The sequence below is a fragment of the Hippichthys cyanospilos genome, chromosome 5 (assembly GCF_059441005.1).
Source record: "Hippichthys cyanospilos isolate Australia breed blue-spotted pipefish chromosome 5, RoL_Hcya_1.0, whole genome shotgun sequence".
In the NCBI taxonomy this organism is placed as follows: domain Eukaryota; kingdom Metazoa; phylum Chordata; class Actinopteri; order Syngnathiformes; family Syngnathidae; genus Hippichthys; species Hippichthys cyanospilos.
Window position 1 is genome coordinate 19,722,152 of NC_142373.1, and position 17,569 is coordinate 19,739,720.

The window sequence follows — 17,569 nt, forward strand, 5'->3', positions numbered from 1 at the left end:
AGAAGAATAAAAAGCCCTTCAAAAGACTCTCCCCTATAAAAGTTAGAGTTCTTAAAGCAAGTTGGTCCATTCAGTAATTGCAGACATCTCACTAAGGCATTCCTTTAGCGTAACCAAGCTACTTGCCTATTCTGAGGAGAAAGAACCTCGAATGTCATACTGTCAGAGGAACAAGCATAGTGAGAAAAAAACAGGCCCTAGAATTGACCCTTGAGTCACAATGCAACAGAATTCTAAAAGCGCTGCCCAATTATTAACAAGTTTCTCAAAAGCAATGTTAAAAGGTTAAGATGTTTTACTGCCGTACTGCCAAAGTCAGTCTATTCCATTCTTTGGCTTTTCTCTCATTTGAGCGTTGAAGATATTTTTGTGCTCCCTGGATGCGTGCGTTTGTGCGTCAGCGTAAGCGTTGCGCTGTAGCAGGCAGTGAGCCGTCAGCGGGGTGGAGTTAAAAGGCCTGCGAGATTTGAAAATTCCTTTCCTGCCAAGCTGCCAAGACAATGCGATGTTTCCCTCTCCCACAGCAACCCTCCATCCCGCTTGGAATCTCAGCAGACGGCAAATGCTCCTCCTCCATTTCTGTCAGCGGATGTCCATTCTTTCGCTCGCTTTATCTGCCCCTGCCGTTATCGGCCATCATCGCACCTCCTCTATTCTCTTCGCCGAGCGGAATCCACCCACCTTGCCCTCCTGTGGATCAACCCCAACGCCATCAATCAGCCTCTATTCTCCTCTAGAGGGAGATTGGGATCAGTATCCTCCTTCCTTTCTTCCTTCAGTGTCTACTCCGCCCAGGTTTCCTCCACCTTTATCTCTGCTCGTGTGATATCCTTGCTTTCTTCTCTTCTTGTATTCAGATTTTGAAAAGCACTTCTCTTGAATTTTACTCCATTTATTTATCGCCCTGTTTACAATACTAATCACTGCAAGGAACTGGAAACTGAGCTCTGTGAAGACATTAGAAGTTTCCTGTCTGGTCCACTGTTAATCCTTGTGGCATTATGTTATAAGTTATGGAGAATCCTTTGATCTTTTTTATGATATCATAAATCAATAGGGGAAAAAAAAACACTAGGGAGCTGAAATTTCCAGCAGATGATTAAAGCATGTAACATTTCCAAATGCAACAATTATGACATTTCTATGTGGTTGCACTATCTGACACGTCAAATAGCTACTCCCATTTAACTACCGGACAGACACACACATTCCTGCTTGTCATTTTTGCAAACATCTTCGTTTCACTTCCTCGGGTAGTCATCTTCACGCCCCTCCTGTTCGTTTGAGGTCTTCGGAAATGATTTGCTGATCATCTTACTTGGGTTATTATCCCAAGCTTTCTTTACCCAAGTGACGACTGTTGTGACATCAGAGAGTATGAAAAATGTCCTTTGATGTTTCTCTCGTCCAATTGACCAAAAATTGGTCTGTTTTGAGTTATGCGGTTTTAAGTCAGGGGTTGAAAAAGAGGAGAAAAAAACATGACTGATACTTGGAGAAATACGGTAATATACATGCCAGTAATTTCTACTCATCACTCTAAGCATTGCACCTTGCATATTAAACTCACAGATTCCTTCTCTCAACAATGCATAGCGCAAATAGCACACTCGCCATCCGTATAAAGATTTCAATGATGAGCCCCCATCTATCTAAATGACAGCTAAACGGTCTTTTAATTAAAGGGGAATAAGTCTAATTAAACTTTAATTTAATGCAAATATTACTTTGTAATTACTGTCCGTGAATCAACCACGAAGACGAGGCAGGCGGTCCACATGCAATTAATTTGATTATCTACTGTACACTTTGACTCTGAACAGATACGTATTAAATACCACAAGGATCACCCAGAGTCACAGGTATTAACAAGTTTTGGCGTTTCACGTCAATCACAATTAGTGTTAAAGTGGTAGGCTAATACATTTCCAGTGTTAGGCCTGACTTACTTAGAGCTGGATAGAGGCACATGAATATATATTCTGATGCAAAAACAACAATGCGGTTTACAGCAGTAATGTTGCACACCTGCTGTTAAATTCATTCAGTATGGGTCCAGTGAGCGGCGTTGGGCAAGTGTTGGCAAATGTTAGCTAAGCTTAAAGGTCAGAGAGTGAATTTTGAAAGGTTTTTCCGGAGACCTCTAGAACCCATTTGCAAAGCATAACTCTCATTCCAAAATGATTAAATTGATGCTCTACAGCAGTTTAATCACTAAATACAATTTTGTCCCCTGTGGTTTGAGTCTAGCACCTTAGCATCTTTTGGTATTCCTGGAGCTGTGATGTCACAAAAGACATGAATAGAAATTTCACAGCTTTTTCAACGCATGTTAGTAAAGTTTCCTGTGTGTAAAAACCTTGTTTTCCTTTGATTAAAACATGTTGCTCACCATTGAGTACTCTCTATGGTGCACAGGAAAATGTGTGGTATCGCTATGGCGTAACCTGCTTTTTTTAGTTATTGTGACATTACTTCTGGTTGCCCTAGGGGTGGATAGGTTAACTACAGCCGCAATGCTTGAAGGTTAAACATGTTCGGAAACATTTGTAATGCATAATTAAAACTTTGTAAAGTTCGTGATGAGACAAGGGTTGGGATCTTGCCAGAAGCAAAGCCGGTTCATCCAATAGGCAAGATGGGCAAATGCTAAGCATGCCAGGCTCTAGGGGGCGTCATAACAGGTGAAATTTCCCCTTTGGTATAATTATAATCAAATGATTTTTTTTTTTTTTTTTTTTTGTCGTCAAAATGTCATAGAAGGTCAGTGAGTATGAAGATAGTGCAGCATACTCACGTGTGCAAGCCATAGTCGGAGGATCTTTTCCTGCCCGGAAATACCCGACTTCACATCTGCAGACTGCTGCACCTTCTCCATAGCTGAAACTGTTTAGTGGGCACTTTGAACACTTGATGTTTCCAGCAAAAGCCTTGTAGAAGCCCGGCTGGCATGCTGGGTGGAAGGAAAAAAAAATAGTGGGTAAGATAAAGCCTCCATGCAACAAGCTTGCCAAACGACTTTTGGGTTTGCATAATCAATCAGTTAAAAAAATGGTGTTTGCAGACAGTTTCAGTGACCCCTTTTTGTAGACTCATTTAAGTATCGTTCTTGAGCACTCAAATGTGATCATCAAAAGCAGCAAGGCATCCAAACTAGTTGACTTTGAGTCCACTTTATTCAGGAGGTCAACAATTTCGACGACTTCAAATGACTTTTTGGTTGCAGTTTGAATAAAAAAAAGTTTGGCATTGATACAAACATTCTTAATGTATCATACTTATAGTACATATAGTACTTTGCTAAAATAAAACAGCTGTTTGTTCATTTTGGGAGTGAATGGAGTTGTGAGAACACTGCCTTAGATTCTATCAAAAAAAATTGACCGACTTATTTGTTTTGTGGACATTAAGTGCAGCTCCATCTAGTGAATGCATAACATAACTCCAGCCACTACTGTAGCTTCTATTCTATGCGCCTTATAATGCGGTGTGCCCTATGTATGAAAACAGTTTTAAAAAAGGCCACTAAAAGGTGCACCTCATCATCTGGCACGCAAACTATTTATATATATATATTTATTTATACTTACTCCAAACATTGTCTTTCAAATAATAGTTAATTACTGAAAGACAAATACACACAAAGATACATTTAAATCACAAAGAAAATTGTCATTGCTTGTGACATGCCAAAGCTGCTGACATCATTAACCTCCAAGACCACCGTTGTCCTGCAGTCACAATCCGTCTGTCAACCCCGACCCTTTCTATATGAGATCCCTTTGACTCTGTCAGCCTAATGGGGCCTCTGCACGACCTTTCATGAACTGAGCCGATGTTTCTTTTAAACCCGTGTAACAACATTCTGCCTCAATTTGTCCGGTCACATTGGACTCCAGGGCCACACTGGTGCTACACTGTGGCTGACAATGCATCAAGTGAGAACTCTCACACACACACACACGCAGGCAAGAATCTGTAATTGCACAATAAACTCTGACAGTGCTAAATGAGTCGGACATACACTGTGAATAAGAAGAAAACCCCCCCCACAAAAAACAACAACTGTGATTGTTCGTGGTAAATATAATAATTCTCTGAGTGTGGAAGTAATATATTCAGCTGCGAGAAATCCCTGAAAAAAAGAGGATTTAAATAGCAAACCTTAATACATTTACAAGTAAAATAATGACAAATGCTGATATCTCCATTTTATTTGTTTTTATTTTTATTTTTTAGTATGTGTGTTGCCTGTCTCTAAGCAAGATCTAATCAGAGAGAAAAAACTGACTCGAAGGCAAACAAATAAAATCAACAAGAAAAGCGATTGGGAGGTTATTAAAATGTGTACAAAATATTTGTGCGACAGTAATAATGTTAGCGTAGTCGTCCAGTGACCAAAGTGTTGGGAGTTGAAATCCCAACTAACTGCCGCATTTTTCGGACTAAGAAGGAACTTTTTTCCAATGATTTGAGCCCTGTGACTTCCAGTCCAGAGCAGTTTTGTTGTTTTTTTTTCTTGAGAAAATCCAACAGTATAGCAATGTGTGTTTCTGTTCAAGGGGGATATTTTTGGAACAACTATAAAATCTAAAAGATGTAAATCAATGGCATATATATATATATATATATATATATATATATATATATATATATATATATATATATATATATATATATACATATATATATATATAAATATACATTGTATATATAAAATATAAATATACAATTATATATATATATATATATATATATATATATATATATATACATATATATATATATATATATATCTAAAAATATATATATATACACATATATATATATATATATATATATATATATATATATATATATATATATATATATATACACACACACATATATACATATATATATATATATATATATATATATATATATATATATATATTTTTTTTTTTTTTTTTTTAAGGAATTTGAGTTTGGACTGCTATTTACTGTATATGCTGCAGCATTCTCTTTGTGTTATGTGGAAAATATCCATCCATCCACCCACCCAATTTCTGTAAATTTGCTGGTGCTAAACATGCAGGCTTGTTCAGTCTGTTGAAGATAGAATGTTGCTGTAAACCAGCAATTAAATAAGTTCTTTAAACCATCTTTTTGGATGAATATTTAATGTAATGACCTATGGCTTATAGTCCTGTGGGGCCTATTCTTAACAAAAATTGTTTTTTTTTTTTTTTTTTTTTTTTGCTGGCACAGTCAATATACCACTGCGGCTTATAGTCCGAAAATCCATATCTGAATTCAAAGTGTCCTTGGGGAAGCCCTAAATTTCTACAAGCCCACAGCGGGCTACAATGCAGCACGGCACAGGGAATGTTTTTCTCCATGCTGTTTTCAATGTATAACTTTTCCATCTCCTGCTCTTATCACTCTCTGCACAACATCATTGTCCAAATGTGCTGCTCCCAGAATTAAATATTTTTCAGTCAAAAAAACAAACAAAAATACATTTTGCGGTTCTGATAGGCCAACCACAACGGCATGCGCTCACCTTGCGCGCCGGCAGCCGTCATTAGTACATTCACAATGAATGGCTTGATCGATGGCGCATTGCACTGCTCTAAGTGCAGTGTCAAGGGGCCTTAATTGTGGTTTAAAATCGATTTGTTTTTAAAGCAACCACACTTCCTATTTACATTTAGTCCACACCGAGGATCTAATCTGTGTAGGTACAGATCTGGCTGTCAGGTCTTTAGCTGACAAAATGAGATCCAACCTCAAAGAGTTTCTCGACTGCTGGGTGGAATTACAGACTTTTAGAGGTTCAGCCCTTCTGCACATCTCAGAGGTGAGCACATTTGCGCCGGGCACGAGAAAATAGTTTTCTGACTCACTGGCCTTTGGGGCCCCGGTCAACCATTGGCCCTCAGCCCAAGGTTAATGGGATGTGGAAGTCATCCAGAACATCATGACAGCCCCAAGTCGTGGACCATGAGATGTAGTTGTGAAACCTGCCACTTGGTATTAGCTAGAATGATGACCTCACTTAAATGCTCACTGGATTTTTTTTTATCAAATTGGGGGACTAACCACTTCAAAATAATTTGACTTTAAATAAACAGCATAACACGTTAGAATACATGTACATAAATTATCCCATATTTACTCGTTTTATTACAAAGCATTTATTCAGCAGATTAAACTTGTTTGAATCAACAAAAAGAAATGTCTGAACTGTAAAAGAGGTTTATAAACTGTGAAAGAACCACGGAAAGGCACACGGCTCATGCAGCTTCAGAAGACGGGAGACATCATGACCTAACTATAGAGCAGAAAGGGCCATGAATGACTGTTATGGAAAAAGAAGAAAAGCAGCACTTGTGTGAACCAAGAACTGATAACAAAGTGTGGCCAGAGCAGCTGGAGAGGGTAACTGTCCTCATCTCTGACAATTCTCCTCACGAGCAAAATAATCTGCGTCTGCTGTCTTCCTTCTTTATCTGTTTATTAAATGTCCTAGATTGACTAAAACGTATTGGTAAATTGCCAATCAACTCAAATACCTCATTTGGAAACATTCAAATGAAAGGAATCATCTATGGAAGTGGGTAACTTGGGGTAAAAATGCATTTACATTCGCTATTTATTATGATACTTAACTCATTTCCTTTACAGCCCTGTCACTGCTTGTGACATCTATAGCTGTCAATGGCAGTGATTGAGTTGAAAGTGATCATTACGGTTGCTGAAGGCACACAGACTTATACAATTGAAATTCAACACAGTTTATCTATTTAACACCCAATTCTTCGCAAAAACATTTTTTTTTTTTTTTACATGTAGATGGTATTGATTTTCTGAGTCTTGGCAGAACCGAAAGTAAGCATTCTTCCCACGTTGTTCGAGTCATGCTTTTATTGTTTCTATTAAGTCAATGAGCATTTTCATACATTCCAATAACATCAGTTACCTCTGGCCATCATTTCAATTGAGTCATGACTAGTAAAACTCATGCATAATATGCAGATTTGTCGTTAGCGTGAGCAGTCTTTGCAGCCGATGGGGTGGTGAATTCTTCTCCCGGTGGTCAGCGAAGGAGAACAATTCCAAGAGGAGCACAATTCTGCAGCATTTACTTGCAGAACCACATCAACAAATGTTGCAGAATAGTTCAACTCTTGAAATCAAAAGCAGTGCAGTGAGGAGGCGATGCAAATGGTAGAGGCAGCGCCAGAAGCTGATTACATCTTCAAAGAATAGAAATTATGGAATAAACTCTGTCCATTTTTTCCCTTAAGGTACCACTCATTTATTTAGACTTTTTAAGCAGTAAAGAGATTTTGCCTATATGATTTTTTACCTCCAATTAAAATCTTTTAAAAATATATTTCCACTTGCGATCACCTGAAAATGATATTACCTGTGCTCAAGGTTTAGGGAAAAGTCATCAAATTAATATAGACAATGTTACTTTTTACGGATTGAAAATGGCTAAAAATATGTGGGCTACCCCTTTTCAATTTTTTTTTTTTTAAACAATGTATTTCATTGCTAAATTCTAAAAACATTCAGACAGCTCATAGGAACATCAGCCGAGTTAAAAAAAAAAAAGAAAACTTACAGGTAAATTGTTCCCAATTCATTTTCTAACAAAAAAAAACAAGTTTAAAATTTTCACTGATCTTTGTTCTAATTTCAAACTTAAAAGGTGCACAGCATCCCCAGAATCTCGTATACAGTTAACTGAAAAAGTAATCAAATAGTTCCCTGAAATTGACTGTTTTAAATTGATTATCAACCATCAATTTGGTTTTAAAAAGGACCTTACAGATATTCATCAAAATTCCCAATATCTGCACCGATAATCGGCTCGTCCAATGATTTGTCGATCCCTGTATTCTAGGGTGTCCCCAACCTTTTTATCACCGCGGACCGGGCAACGCTTGATACATTTATTGTGGACACCAGGGAGGAACAGTTTAAAAATGTACAGATATGTATACAAATTACATTGATTGAATCAATCATAGAATTAAAAACGCTATTAATTTCAAAACAAAATGTTAATTAGATGGAAATTTGAACCTAATAAATGCAAAACGTTTGCTTATGCTAACATATACCAAATGGGAAATACCTGCCACAAACAAAAATGCTAACGTGCAAAGCGAATAAAAGGGAGCACTATCTAACATGCTGAAGATAAGAACTAACATGAGCTAGCATGTTATCCAGAGTCACACGTTTTTGGAATGACAAACAAACTAATTTTGGACATTTTGTCATATATGACAACATTCTTATAAAGAAAGTTCATTTTACAGATACTCATTGGCTAGATTTGACAGAAAGACAAAACAAAATGTGTGTGACGGTGACTGCTCTCTTCTGAAGCCACACCGTCCTTCCTCACAACAAAATGTAATCTCAACAGCGGCCAGAGGAGGCACCTGAAAACAAAGATCGAGCCAAACAAAGCACACACGAACGCACTGTTAAAGGATAAACTAAATCAGTTCCAAAACATTATTCAGGTGCGTCCCGGTACCAGTTAATCCACGGCCCGGTATCGGTCTGTACCGGCCATTGGGGCCCCTGCTTTAAAGAGCACCAAAACCTCTAAGTGAGCTGCAGCAAAATGACTGTTTGTGATTGAATCAACTCAATTAATCGGTTTTCTTCCAGAAGCTTTGCAGCATCGAGCGAACAAACCAAAAAGATGATGAAATCTCTCACATTCTATAGAATCTCTTGCCACTTGTGCTAACTTTAACAGTTTTCCTTGCTATCAGGTGCGATGCCCTCAACACTTCAATGACTGCACCCCCCCCCTCATTATCTGATTTGAGTGCAAGCTCTGATTTGCACTTGAGGATTAGTTTTCCTCACAACACATCTCTGCTGAGGTGTTGGGAGTGGTGTTATTTAGTTTGTGGAAAAAAAAAAAGTTGTCCAACTTCAGCTATGCATGAATATTGATGTTCAACCGTCTGTTAGCTGTGTTAATACAGCTTATATCTTACATTCAACATTGTCTTTCCCCACCCACATAAGACAAATAGCACTGTGTTCTACATGCTCTTTTTTGTGTGGCGTGTACAATATTTTGTGTACAATGCGTTGGTTTAAGATTACTGCCTTGCCTTCATACGGGAAAGTTTTGGCTATTCAAGTGTCTATCATGAGTTAGTCTGCAAAGTGCCTGGTGATCACAGGGCAAGTAAATGAGTATTGAACCAGTGTCTTGGTTTGTTGGGATGGATGAGGACGGGTAAAGGACACAAACAGCAGCCAGAAGCTGAAAGCACAATCCGGTCGATATTCAATCGGACAGTGACACAATTTTTGTAATTTCGGATCTTTGTACACTCGTGATGCATTTGTAAGCAAACTAAAATGACATAATTGAAACAGAGAGGAAAAAAAAAAAAAACAACAGTCAAAAGTTTGTAATCACCTTCCAATTCATTGTTTTATTTTTAACATGTTCCTGAATTAAATTATAGATGATATAATCGACATTGTGAATATTGAGGACATTCTTTGGTGAAAAGAAGAATGTTGACCAAAAGAGAATGTTTTATAATTCAGAAGGACTTTCATTTCAAAGCTCTGCATTAACAATTGTTCCCTTAAGTCTTCATGAATTTGGGACCATGCGAATGTGAATGTGAAGACTGCGACAGTATATACTCCAGGTCAAAGTTTTCGAGTGTTTAAGATGCAGTCATTTTAAATATTTAAAAAAAATAAAATTTAGGATTGGTTGCACGGTTGACAATGTTCTCTACATGACATGTACATTACAAATGTGTGGTTTTTATTTTTTTACCCATTACAATCATGGTAGCAGTAAAAAAAAAAAAAAAAAAAAAAGAAAAGTCTGGGCACAACATTTCTATAATAACTGGACAGCCAACCATATTTTCATGATTTTATGTAACAGATTGCCACGTTCATTCATTCACTAATCATTATTATCCACATATTCACATTCAGTCGCTATACACCAAACTGAAACATATATAAAAAAAAGACCAATATGACTTATTTCTGGTGCCAATATAATTAATAATACCAACAATAAATGAAGAAATATAATGCAAGAAATATGTCTGGTCTGCCATATGACTGACTGAAATGTTGAGGCAAATAGGTGCCACTTTAAAAAAATGTCATTAGATGTAATGTGATGTTTACGTAAATCAAGTAAAACTAAGTGTCAAGTAAATCAGGTAAAAATAAGTGTCACGCGAGACGCAAATGATGATGGCAGTTTGGTGATTTCTCATTTAGCACACTGTCTTCAAGTATTTTTTTTTTAATAAGGTGTGAAAAATGTGTTATAGCATGCAGTTAGAAACATACGCAAACTTTTCTCAATGCTCATATCCAGCAGCGACTTCCTTCCTATTCTGAAATGTCACATGGTTCATCGACACCATTAAACCAATTAACGCCTCCTCTTAGTGAGAACTTCTACACCACCGTTTTAACAAATTCAATTTCAACAACAAAAAATGTTGACATGCTGCGCCGAATTTATAACTCCGATTCTGTTGAAAATGGGACCTTTTCTGGGCAACGTTTCATCTTCCAAAAGTTATCTTACCTAGATTCATAGCACTGCTTTTCACCAGTTTAATTAGGCTATAATTGTGTTGTATGGTAGTTTGTTGAATTTAATCGGGCTTGGCTAAGATAAAATAGTTGCAAGCTCATTATTGGAAGGGTAAGAGAGGCAATAAGCTGTTTTAATTCTGCTTATTTTAAAAAGAAACAGTATTCACAAGGATAATCAGAGCTAATTATCTCGGCCATTGACTGCACTGAGTGTGCAGGACTATAAATGATTCAAGAAGTCGCACATCGAACTCCCAGGCGCCATCATAAAACTGTTCAACATTAACTCATCTTTCAATCTCATAAAATGTGTTAATGGTTGCATAGATGTAAATTCAAAGTGACATATTCCAAACAAATCATTAACACAACCAGTCATTTTACGCATTTGCGGAATCACCCAACACACTGTCGCAAACCCTTCAAGAACACTCAAACGGGTTTCGAGCCACAGTCCAGTAAACGCTGCCTGATGATCGCTTTGGGATGGAGTAAGAAGGAGTTTTTATAACACCGTCTGACAGTTTGAAAGCGCTGACCTGCAGCTCAAATGTACGACTACAAGCCGTAAAGGAAAATCCCATAAATCTACTGCTAATTGTTGGAGGTGGATGACACAGCCGTTGTGTCTTTGTGATCAAGGGAATCCCGGAAAACCCGTAAATGCCAGCGTCAAACTCGAAAGGTAGCCCGTTTAAGTCATGTCCTGAGGATGAGAATAATTGCAAATGTTTTATGAGAGGGAACCCTCGAGGACAACCCCGTAAGAGTGCTTTATGTAACAGAGGCCATTTCTTTTATGGAATTGAGAAAAAAAATTCTGGCTGTCAACTAAGCAACTTAGTGGGTTAGTAGGAATAAGGGGAAAAAAAAAAAATATTTGGGCAGTGAAACAATTACCATATTTACGGCATGTTGCCAGTTCTGGCCCGCAAAACAGGTGTAATCTGGTCCGAAATGATTTTGTAAAGTCTAAAAATGATCCGTATTCTTGTTTTATGCTTTATTATTGAGAGTAATGGTAACTCTTTCGGCGGCAAGTGTCATCGGAATAGGAAACCTCTAGAGGGCCAATATATTTAACATTTTCACTCATCTTTCATTGCCAACAGACTATTGTTTGCTATGTCTATGTAAATATGGGTGCTGCCATTGAAAGATTGTATTATTTATTATTGTTATTTTAAAAGCCGAGAATTCTCGTCCACGGCACTAAAAGAGTTAATGTTTTACAATTAATAAGGATTTATATATATATATATATATATATATATATATATATATATATATATATATATATATATATATATTAGTAGAGCTGCTTGTCCTGGCTAGGCAGGGTATACAGTATCCTCAAATGGTTGCTAGCCAATCGCAGGGCACACGGAGGAGAAGAATGACCTTTCACGCTCACAAACACACGTAAGGGCGGGAAATGATCCCCCAAACTTTGCATGTGAGGCAGACTTGCCAACCAGTCTGCAAGCGTGTGAGGCATGACAACACAATAAAAATGTGATCTTTTTTCATGTCTGATGATATACAAACGAAAAATGACCGCGACTGCCTTACCGAACGAAAAATGAAAGGCTCCTAGCAACCATTGATTCCAGATGTCAAACAAAAGATCAGTTTAAAGACCTCAAAATCCAGAAAGCCAGCTCCGCATCGTGATATTGGACCGAGGTGCTGATCAAAACCAAATTAAACATCATACAGACCAAGTGTCAGTGCTGAGCTCCCAATGTCATATGCTAACAATGACATTGACTACATCTACTCATTTATCCTGGGACTTATTGGATTCTATTAGAGGTGGACCACATCATACACTTGATCTAAATATAAAAATTAATGTGGCTCTTCTCTCATTTAACGTCACGTAAGCGTACACTTTTACACACAGATGAGTAGTCACTATATTCTTTTCCTCTCTGGTTCCTGTCTGAGCTATAGACTTTAATAGTGTTTAATAAGGCTGACATTACATTGGTATAATCCCACTCTGTCATGCACCGACACACAACCAATTCCATTTCCATCGGCTCAGCTGTTTTCTCTGCGCTCCAAAAGCTAATTTCAATGAACAAAACGAGGCTTCAAATATCAATTATGAATGAGGAGGGAAAGTTGATGCATGCTTTATTTCTTTAAATCCTCAGGTATTCTGCTCATTTTTGGTGAATATTGCTTTTTCATTCCAAGAAATGGAAACCTATAGGCAGGAAAACAATCAGCTGGTGGCTGTGGAGTTCAGCTATATAGTTTCTTTTGTGACGTTTCACCTTTTCTGTTTGGTAGTGACTGTTTAGGCAAAGGTATCTCACGGAGGGCACTGCAATGTGTCAGATAAAAACAATGCAGAAAACTCTCAAACAACATTTTTTGCTATTGAGTTTACAAAAAAAAACAAGTCCACTATACGGTGTTATTGTCTGTATGTGGTAAAGTTATCTCTGGGTAAGTAAGAGAAGAATTTTTACCCAGGTTAAGACTTAACTTTTTCGATAGAATTCAACATCATTTCAAATCAATTTGAGTCCAAATGCAAAACAACACATGGGAGTAAAAAGCCTTTATAAAACAAACAAACAAACAAACAAAAAAGATATATCGTATTTCCCACATCATAAGGGGCATGGGATCGTAAAACGCATCTTCAATGAATGGTCGATTTTAAAACTGTTTTCATACAGGGTGCACGGCATTATAAGGCGCATAGAATAGAAGATACAGTAGTGGTTGGGGTTGCGCTATGCATCCACTAGATGGAGCTGCGATAAAGGAATTGTCAACTAAACAATCAGATATGTCAGTCAAATTTAATTGATAGATCAAAAATTACGAATAACCTCGCAATTACCTTCAAAGACTGGTTAGATCAGTGGCGTAATCCTCATTCAAGCCTGCGGGCTGCATGGAGGAAAATTTATTCCCAAGTTGGCCGGACCAATAACATCATGTTTTTTTTTTTGTAATGCAACTTTAAAATCACTTCAAATGTATTTTTATTTTTTCAATACTATCCAAAATAGTACAGGTACAACATCACTATTAATCATCAACATTACATGTTTCATTTACTGAAAAAAAAAATAAAATACTGGGCTTGTAGAGAAGGAGTTTTGTCTTTAGCATTAGCATACAATGATGTGTGGATGAATAAAAAACAAGATAAGGATACAGCAGTCACCATGATATGAGCTATTAGTCATATGTAATCACAGCCGTATCCACAATCTGTCTCGTGGCTGACATTTCTCATACTAAGTAAGATGTGTACGAATTATGAAATATTGTACTGTGGTGGGTTGGTCCCAATAAAATCCGGCTGTTAGTCGACAACCAGCTGTGGCTTTTACAAATCGCACTGTTGTCCCCAGTTTGTGTAATTAGTTTAGTGTTATTGCATTCACGTGGAACGGAGGGTGTAAAACGTGTTATTGCTTTTTAACGGAACACAGTGGGGAGACAAATGTGTGCAACATGATCAATAAATCATATCTGAATACATCAGCATCCCTCCAACTGGAAAATGAACTACTGACTGGTCCTCTGTTCATAATTGAAATTAAGAATGTAATATGCGGGATGTAATTTCCATAGTATAACATGTAATCAAGTGTTGTAGTTAACGCAAAATTTTATGGATTAAAAAAGACAAAAACAACAACTTTACATTACTTCTCGTTGGAAAGTTCAAGTGAGCAGTGTAGCAATTAATACAACTGATGCATACATATATACTGTAATGCTCAGTGTCAATACTGCACCTCTGTACTTGTAATATGTTCTTGTAAAAATTCTCTGATACAACTATACTGAACCACCCTCTCTTGTACATTCTTTGTAGGGATCATGTTAGCTACATGACCGTAAACAAAAATGACAACAGTTTTGGTCAAACAGTTCAGTGAGTAAAGATGTGATATGTATAGTAAAGCAACGATGCAGTGTATCGTTTCAGTTGTCCTTACGGTTTTATTTTAAAACAAAAAAGTCTTTTGCTACGGGCTACATCTACCGTATTTTCCGCACTATAAGGCACATCTAAAAGCCTTCTCTAAAACTGACAGAGCGCCTTATAATCCTGTGTGCCTTGGACAGTGCATAAACCAAGAGTTTTCATTTTTGAGGGACAAATAAATAAAATAACCTTATCACCATGTAAATCATTCACTCTTAAACTGCCGCATTTCAGTAATAACTGTATATTTTACAATTAAAAATGTATAACACGCTGTTTGAAATGATGTGCTATATATGCTCCAAATTTGAAGCTATTTATTTGGGGACAAAGCCTAAAAAACACAAATGTTTGTAAAACATGGAATTGTTAATTGTTCTGTCTTAACCATTTTCTTCCAACGTACAACAGTTTTTTTCGTGGAATTGTTAATTGTTCTGTCTTAACCTTTTCGATGAGGAGATCCAATCTGAAAACCTCCCGCAGTTCTCTAATCACATTGACCAGCAGCAGTCAAATGAATGCTGTCACCACCAGCGGTCAGGGCAGTGTGGCTTCCAGCACATCCACATCTGATAACGCACACATGGCTCCAACTTAGGTTACCAAAGAAACAGTATTAAGAGGGAAAAATAATATGTCTGGGCTTTAATTTACTGATTATAATAATGAATGGAGACCTTTGTGTCGCACTTTTAGTGCCAGAAATATAATGTCATTATCCTCTGCTTTAAATATTCAAGAATTTAATGCTAGCTTTGTGCTCAGAGTGCAAATATAGAGAAATGGATTCAGAGTCTTATTCGGGAACTGTGACTGTCTTGCTTAGGCTGAGGCTTTTGTCATGCAAACGTGGGAAACATTGCCCCCCGATGGAAGGATCATAAAGTGCTTGATTCGACATGTACGGTAGCCGGCTTTTTAAAATGTTGCCATCGCAAAGGATCAGCTTAATTAAGGGTGGCGGCCATTATCGTGATCGCGATTAAAATTCGATTCATTGTGCAGGCCCCAGTTAACCCCAACTACTTTTACGTAAGATTGCAAGAACAAGCAGCTGGCATGGAGTGCATATCAGAACGTTTTCAGTCCATGATGGCGTCCGTACGACTTTTCCGAAGCAAATGAGGAGGATTCTTTTTTTGACAATAACCAAGCATAACTTACTTGACGCCGGAGGGCTGTAGGTTTTGACTTGTGCGCCTTTGTCATAATGCAGCTAAGATGTTGTTCAAAGCCTGCATAATACATTCACAGGACTCCCGAGGGTCCGGCGCTCGCACGCAAGACAGTCTATCAACAAAAATATATTGGAATCAGTTTAACTTGTTCAGTGCGTTGCTCTCAAATAATTTCACTGAGCCAAAAGCTCCCTCAAGCCAGCCTGTCTTTTCTATATATAAATGCGGTAGAAATAAACATATATCCTCTGATTCTGAACAAAAGGGTTCTTCTGTAAATCCCACCATCATTAACCGTGTTGCTCCGCCTCTAAATAAAATGCAAATAAAGCTCAGTAAAGGGATTTAATTAAGTACATATATTTGTGTTTCCCTCGCAATTAAACCCCGGTGGAGTCTTCCAGCAGTTCAAACATAATAAAAAAAATGCCTGATGTGAGTGGATGATGCTAAAACCCATTATCCTATCCACATGCATATGCATTTAAATACAGTGCAGTATAAAGCTAATTAAAACATTTTCAAGAAGTATTCCGGACACAATTGTTTCTGTACGCATTTAAAAAAAAAATAATCAAGGTTGATGAAGGACATTCTCTCATTCAATCCATCCATCCATCCATCCATACTTGAGAGCTGCTTATCCTCACATTTGCAATGCATATTTTTAAATGTATAAGAGACTCAACAAATACAATATTAGTATATATATATATATATATATATATATATATATATATATATATATATATATAGGTACATATGTATACTTTAGGTAATGAGTACTGAAGTAATTGATTAATTTAGGTACTATCACACTATTTGATATTGATTACTCCAATGTATAAAGTAATTGATTAGTACTTAATCACCTCAAGTAATTGATTACTTTAGTACCCAGCTCATTTAGCCACAGTCCTTCAGCCAAACATTGGGGAAAAAAAGGGAAATAAATGCAAACAACAAAATTAAACAACAAAAAAATGTCTTCAAGATTGGATAAGTTGATATATTTTTCTTTTTTAATGTAATGCATGTATGTCACTGCAATTATGTAAATATTTTCGGTGAGACAAAAAAAAATGGTTTCTTCTGAAATTAACAAACGCAAATACAAGAGAGCAATTAGATTAAGTGCGTTAAGGCACAGTGAGTGTTTTATTCAATACACACACGCAGACACACAAATGAAATCAATTCAGCACACATGTATGGCTGCATTATTGTGTTGCATGTGGAAATCTACAAAACATCTCAGGTGTCTTATCTGCTTCTCTATCTATTAAAACAAAGGTCATAACTTGAATGAAAGTATATGCTGTAATTGTCCTAGTCAAATAAATTTGAACTTGTATTCTCATTTCCTAGCTCCCTCCGATAACTTATTGGAAAACAGAACATTAAATGTCTGCTGGCCCGCTTTGCCCTTTCAGGGGTGATGCCGGCACCAAAGCACCAGAGCAATAAACTTACTCTAAGTGGGATTACGAATGGCACTAAGAACCATAACTGTAAATCTGCCGGCACATAGTTTGGCAATCTCATACAACACTAAAAACATGTTAATGCTAAGCTAAGAAACTGTTAGCAAGAAGTGAAAACCACAGTAAAAGAAGGCAAAAGAGTTTAGTTGTAAAACTTTAGCAGTTTAGCAGTTAGCAGACAGTTTCTCAAGAAAATCTGTCTGTGAATCGTCACAGTTCCATCTCAAAGTTTTGCAGAGGAAAAGGTTTAAGCAGTTTTATACTTTGGCACGTCTGCGGATGCAATCCGTTTGAGCTTCTGCTTTGCAAAGATTTCCAGA

At 37.1% G+C, this 17,569-nt stretch overlaps 1 protein-coding gene across 2 annotated transcripts in view; it reads right to left on the reverse strand.

Moving 5' to 3' along the window:
* LOC148423921 (ephrin type-A receptor 6-like) overlaps window positions 1–17,569 on the reverse strand; it is a 119,768-nt gene that overhangs the window by 53,145 nt on the left and 49,054 nt on the right. For both annotated transcript variants that reach the window (XM_088414542.1, XM_088414541.1), the window contains exon 4: window positions 2,798–2,953. In XM_088414542.1, the coding sequence (XP_088270668.1) occupies window positions 2,798–2,953 (156 nt within the window). The remainder of the gene's footprint in view (window positions 1–2,797; window positions 2,954–17,569) is intronic.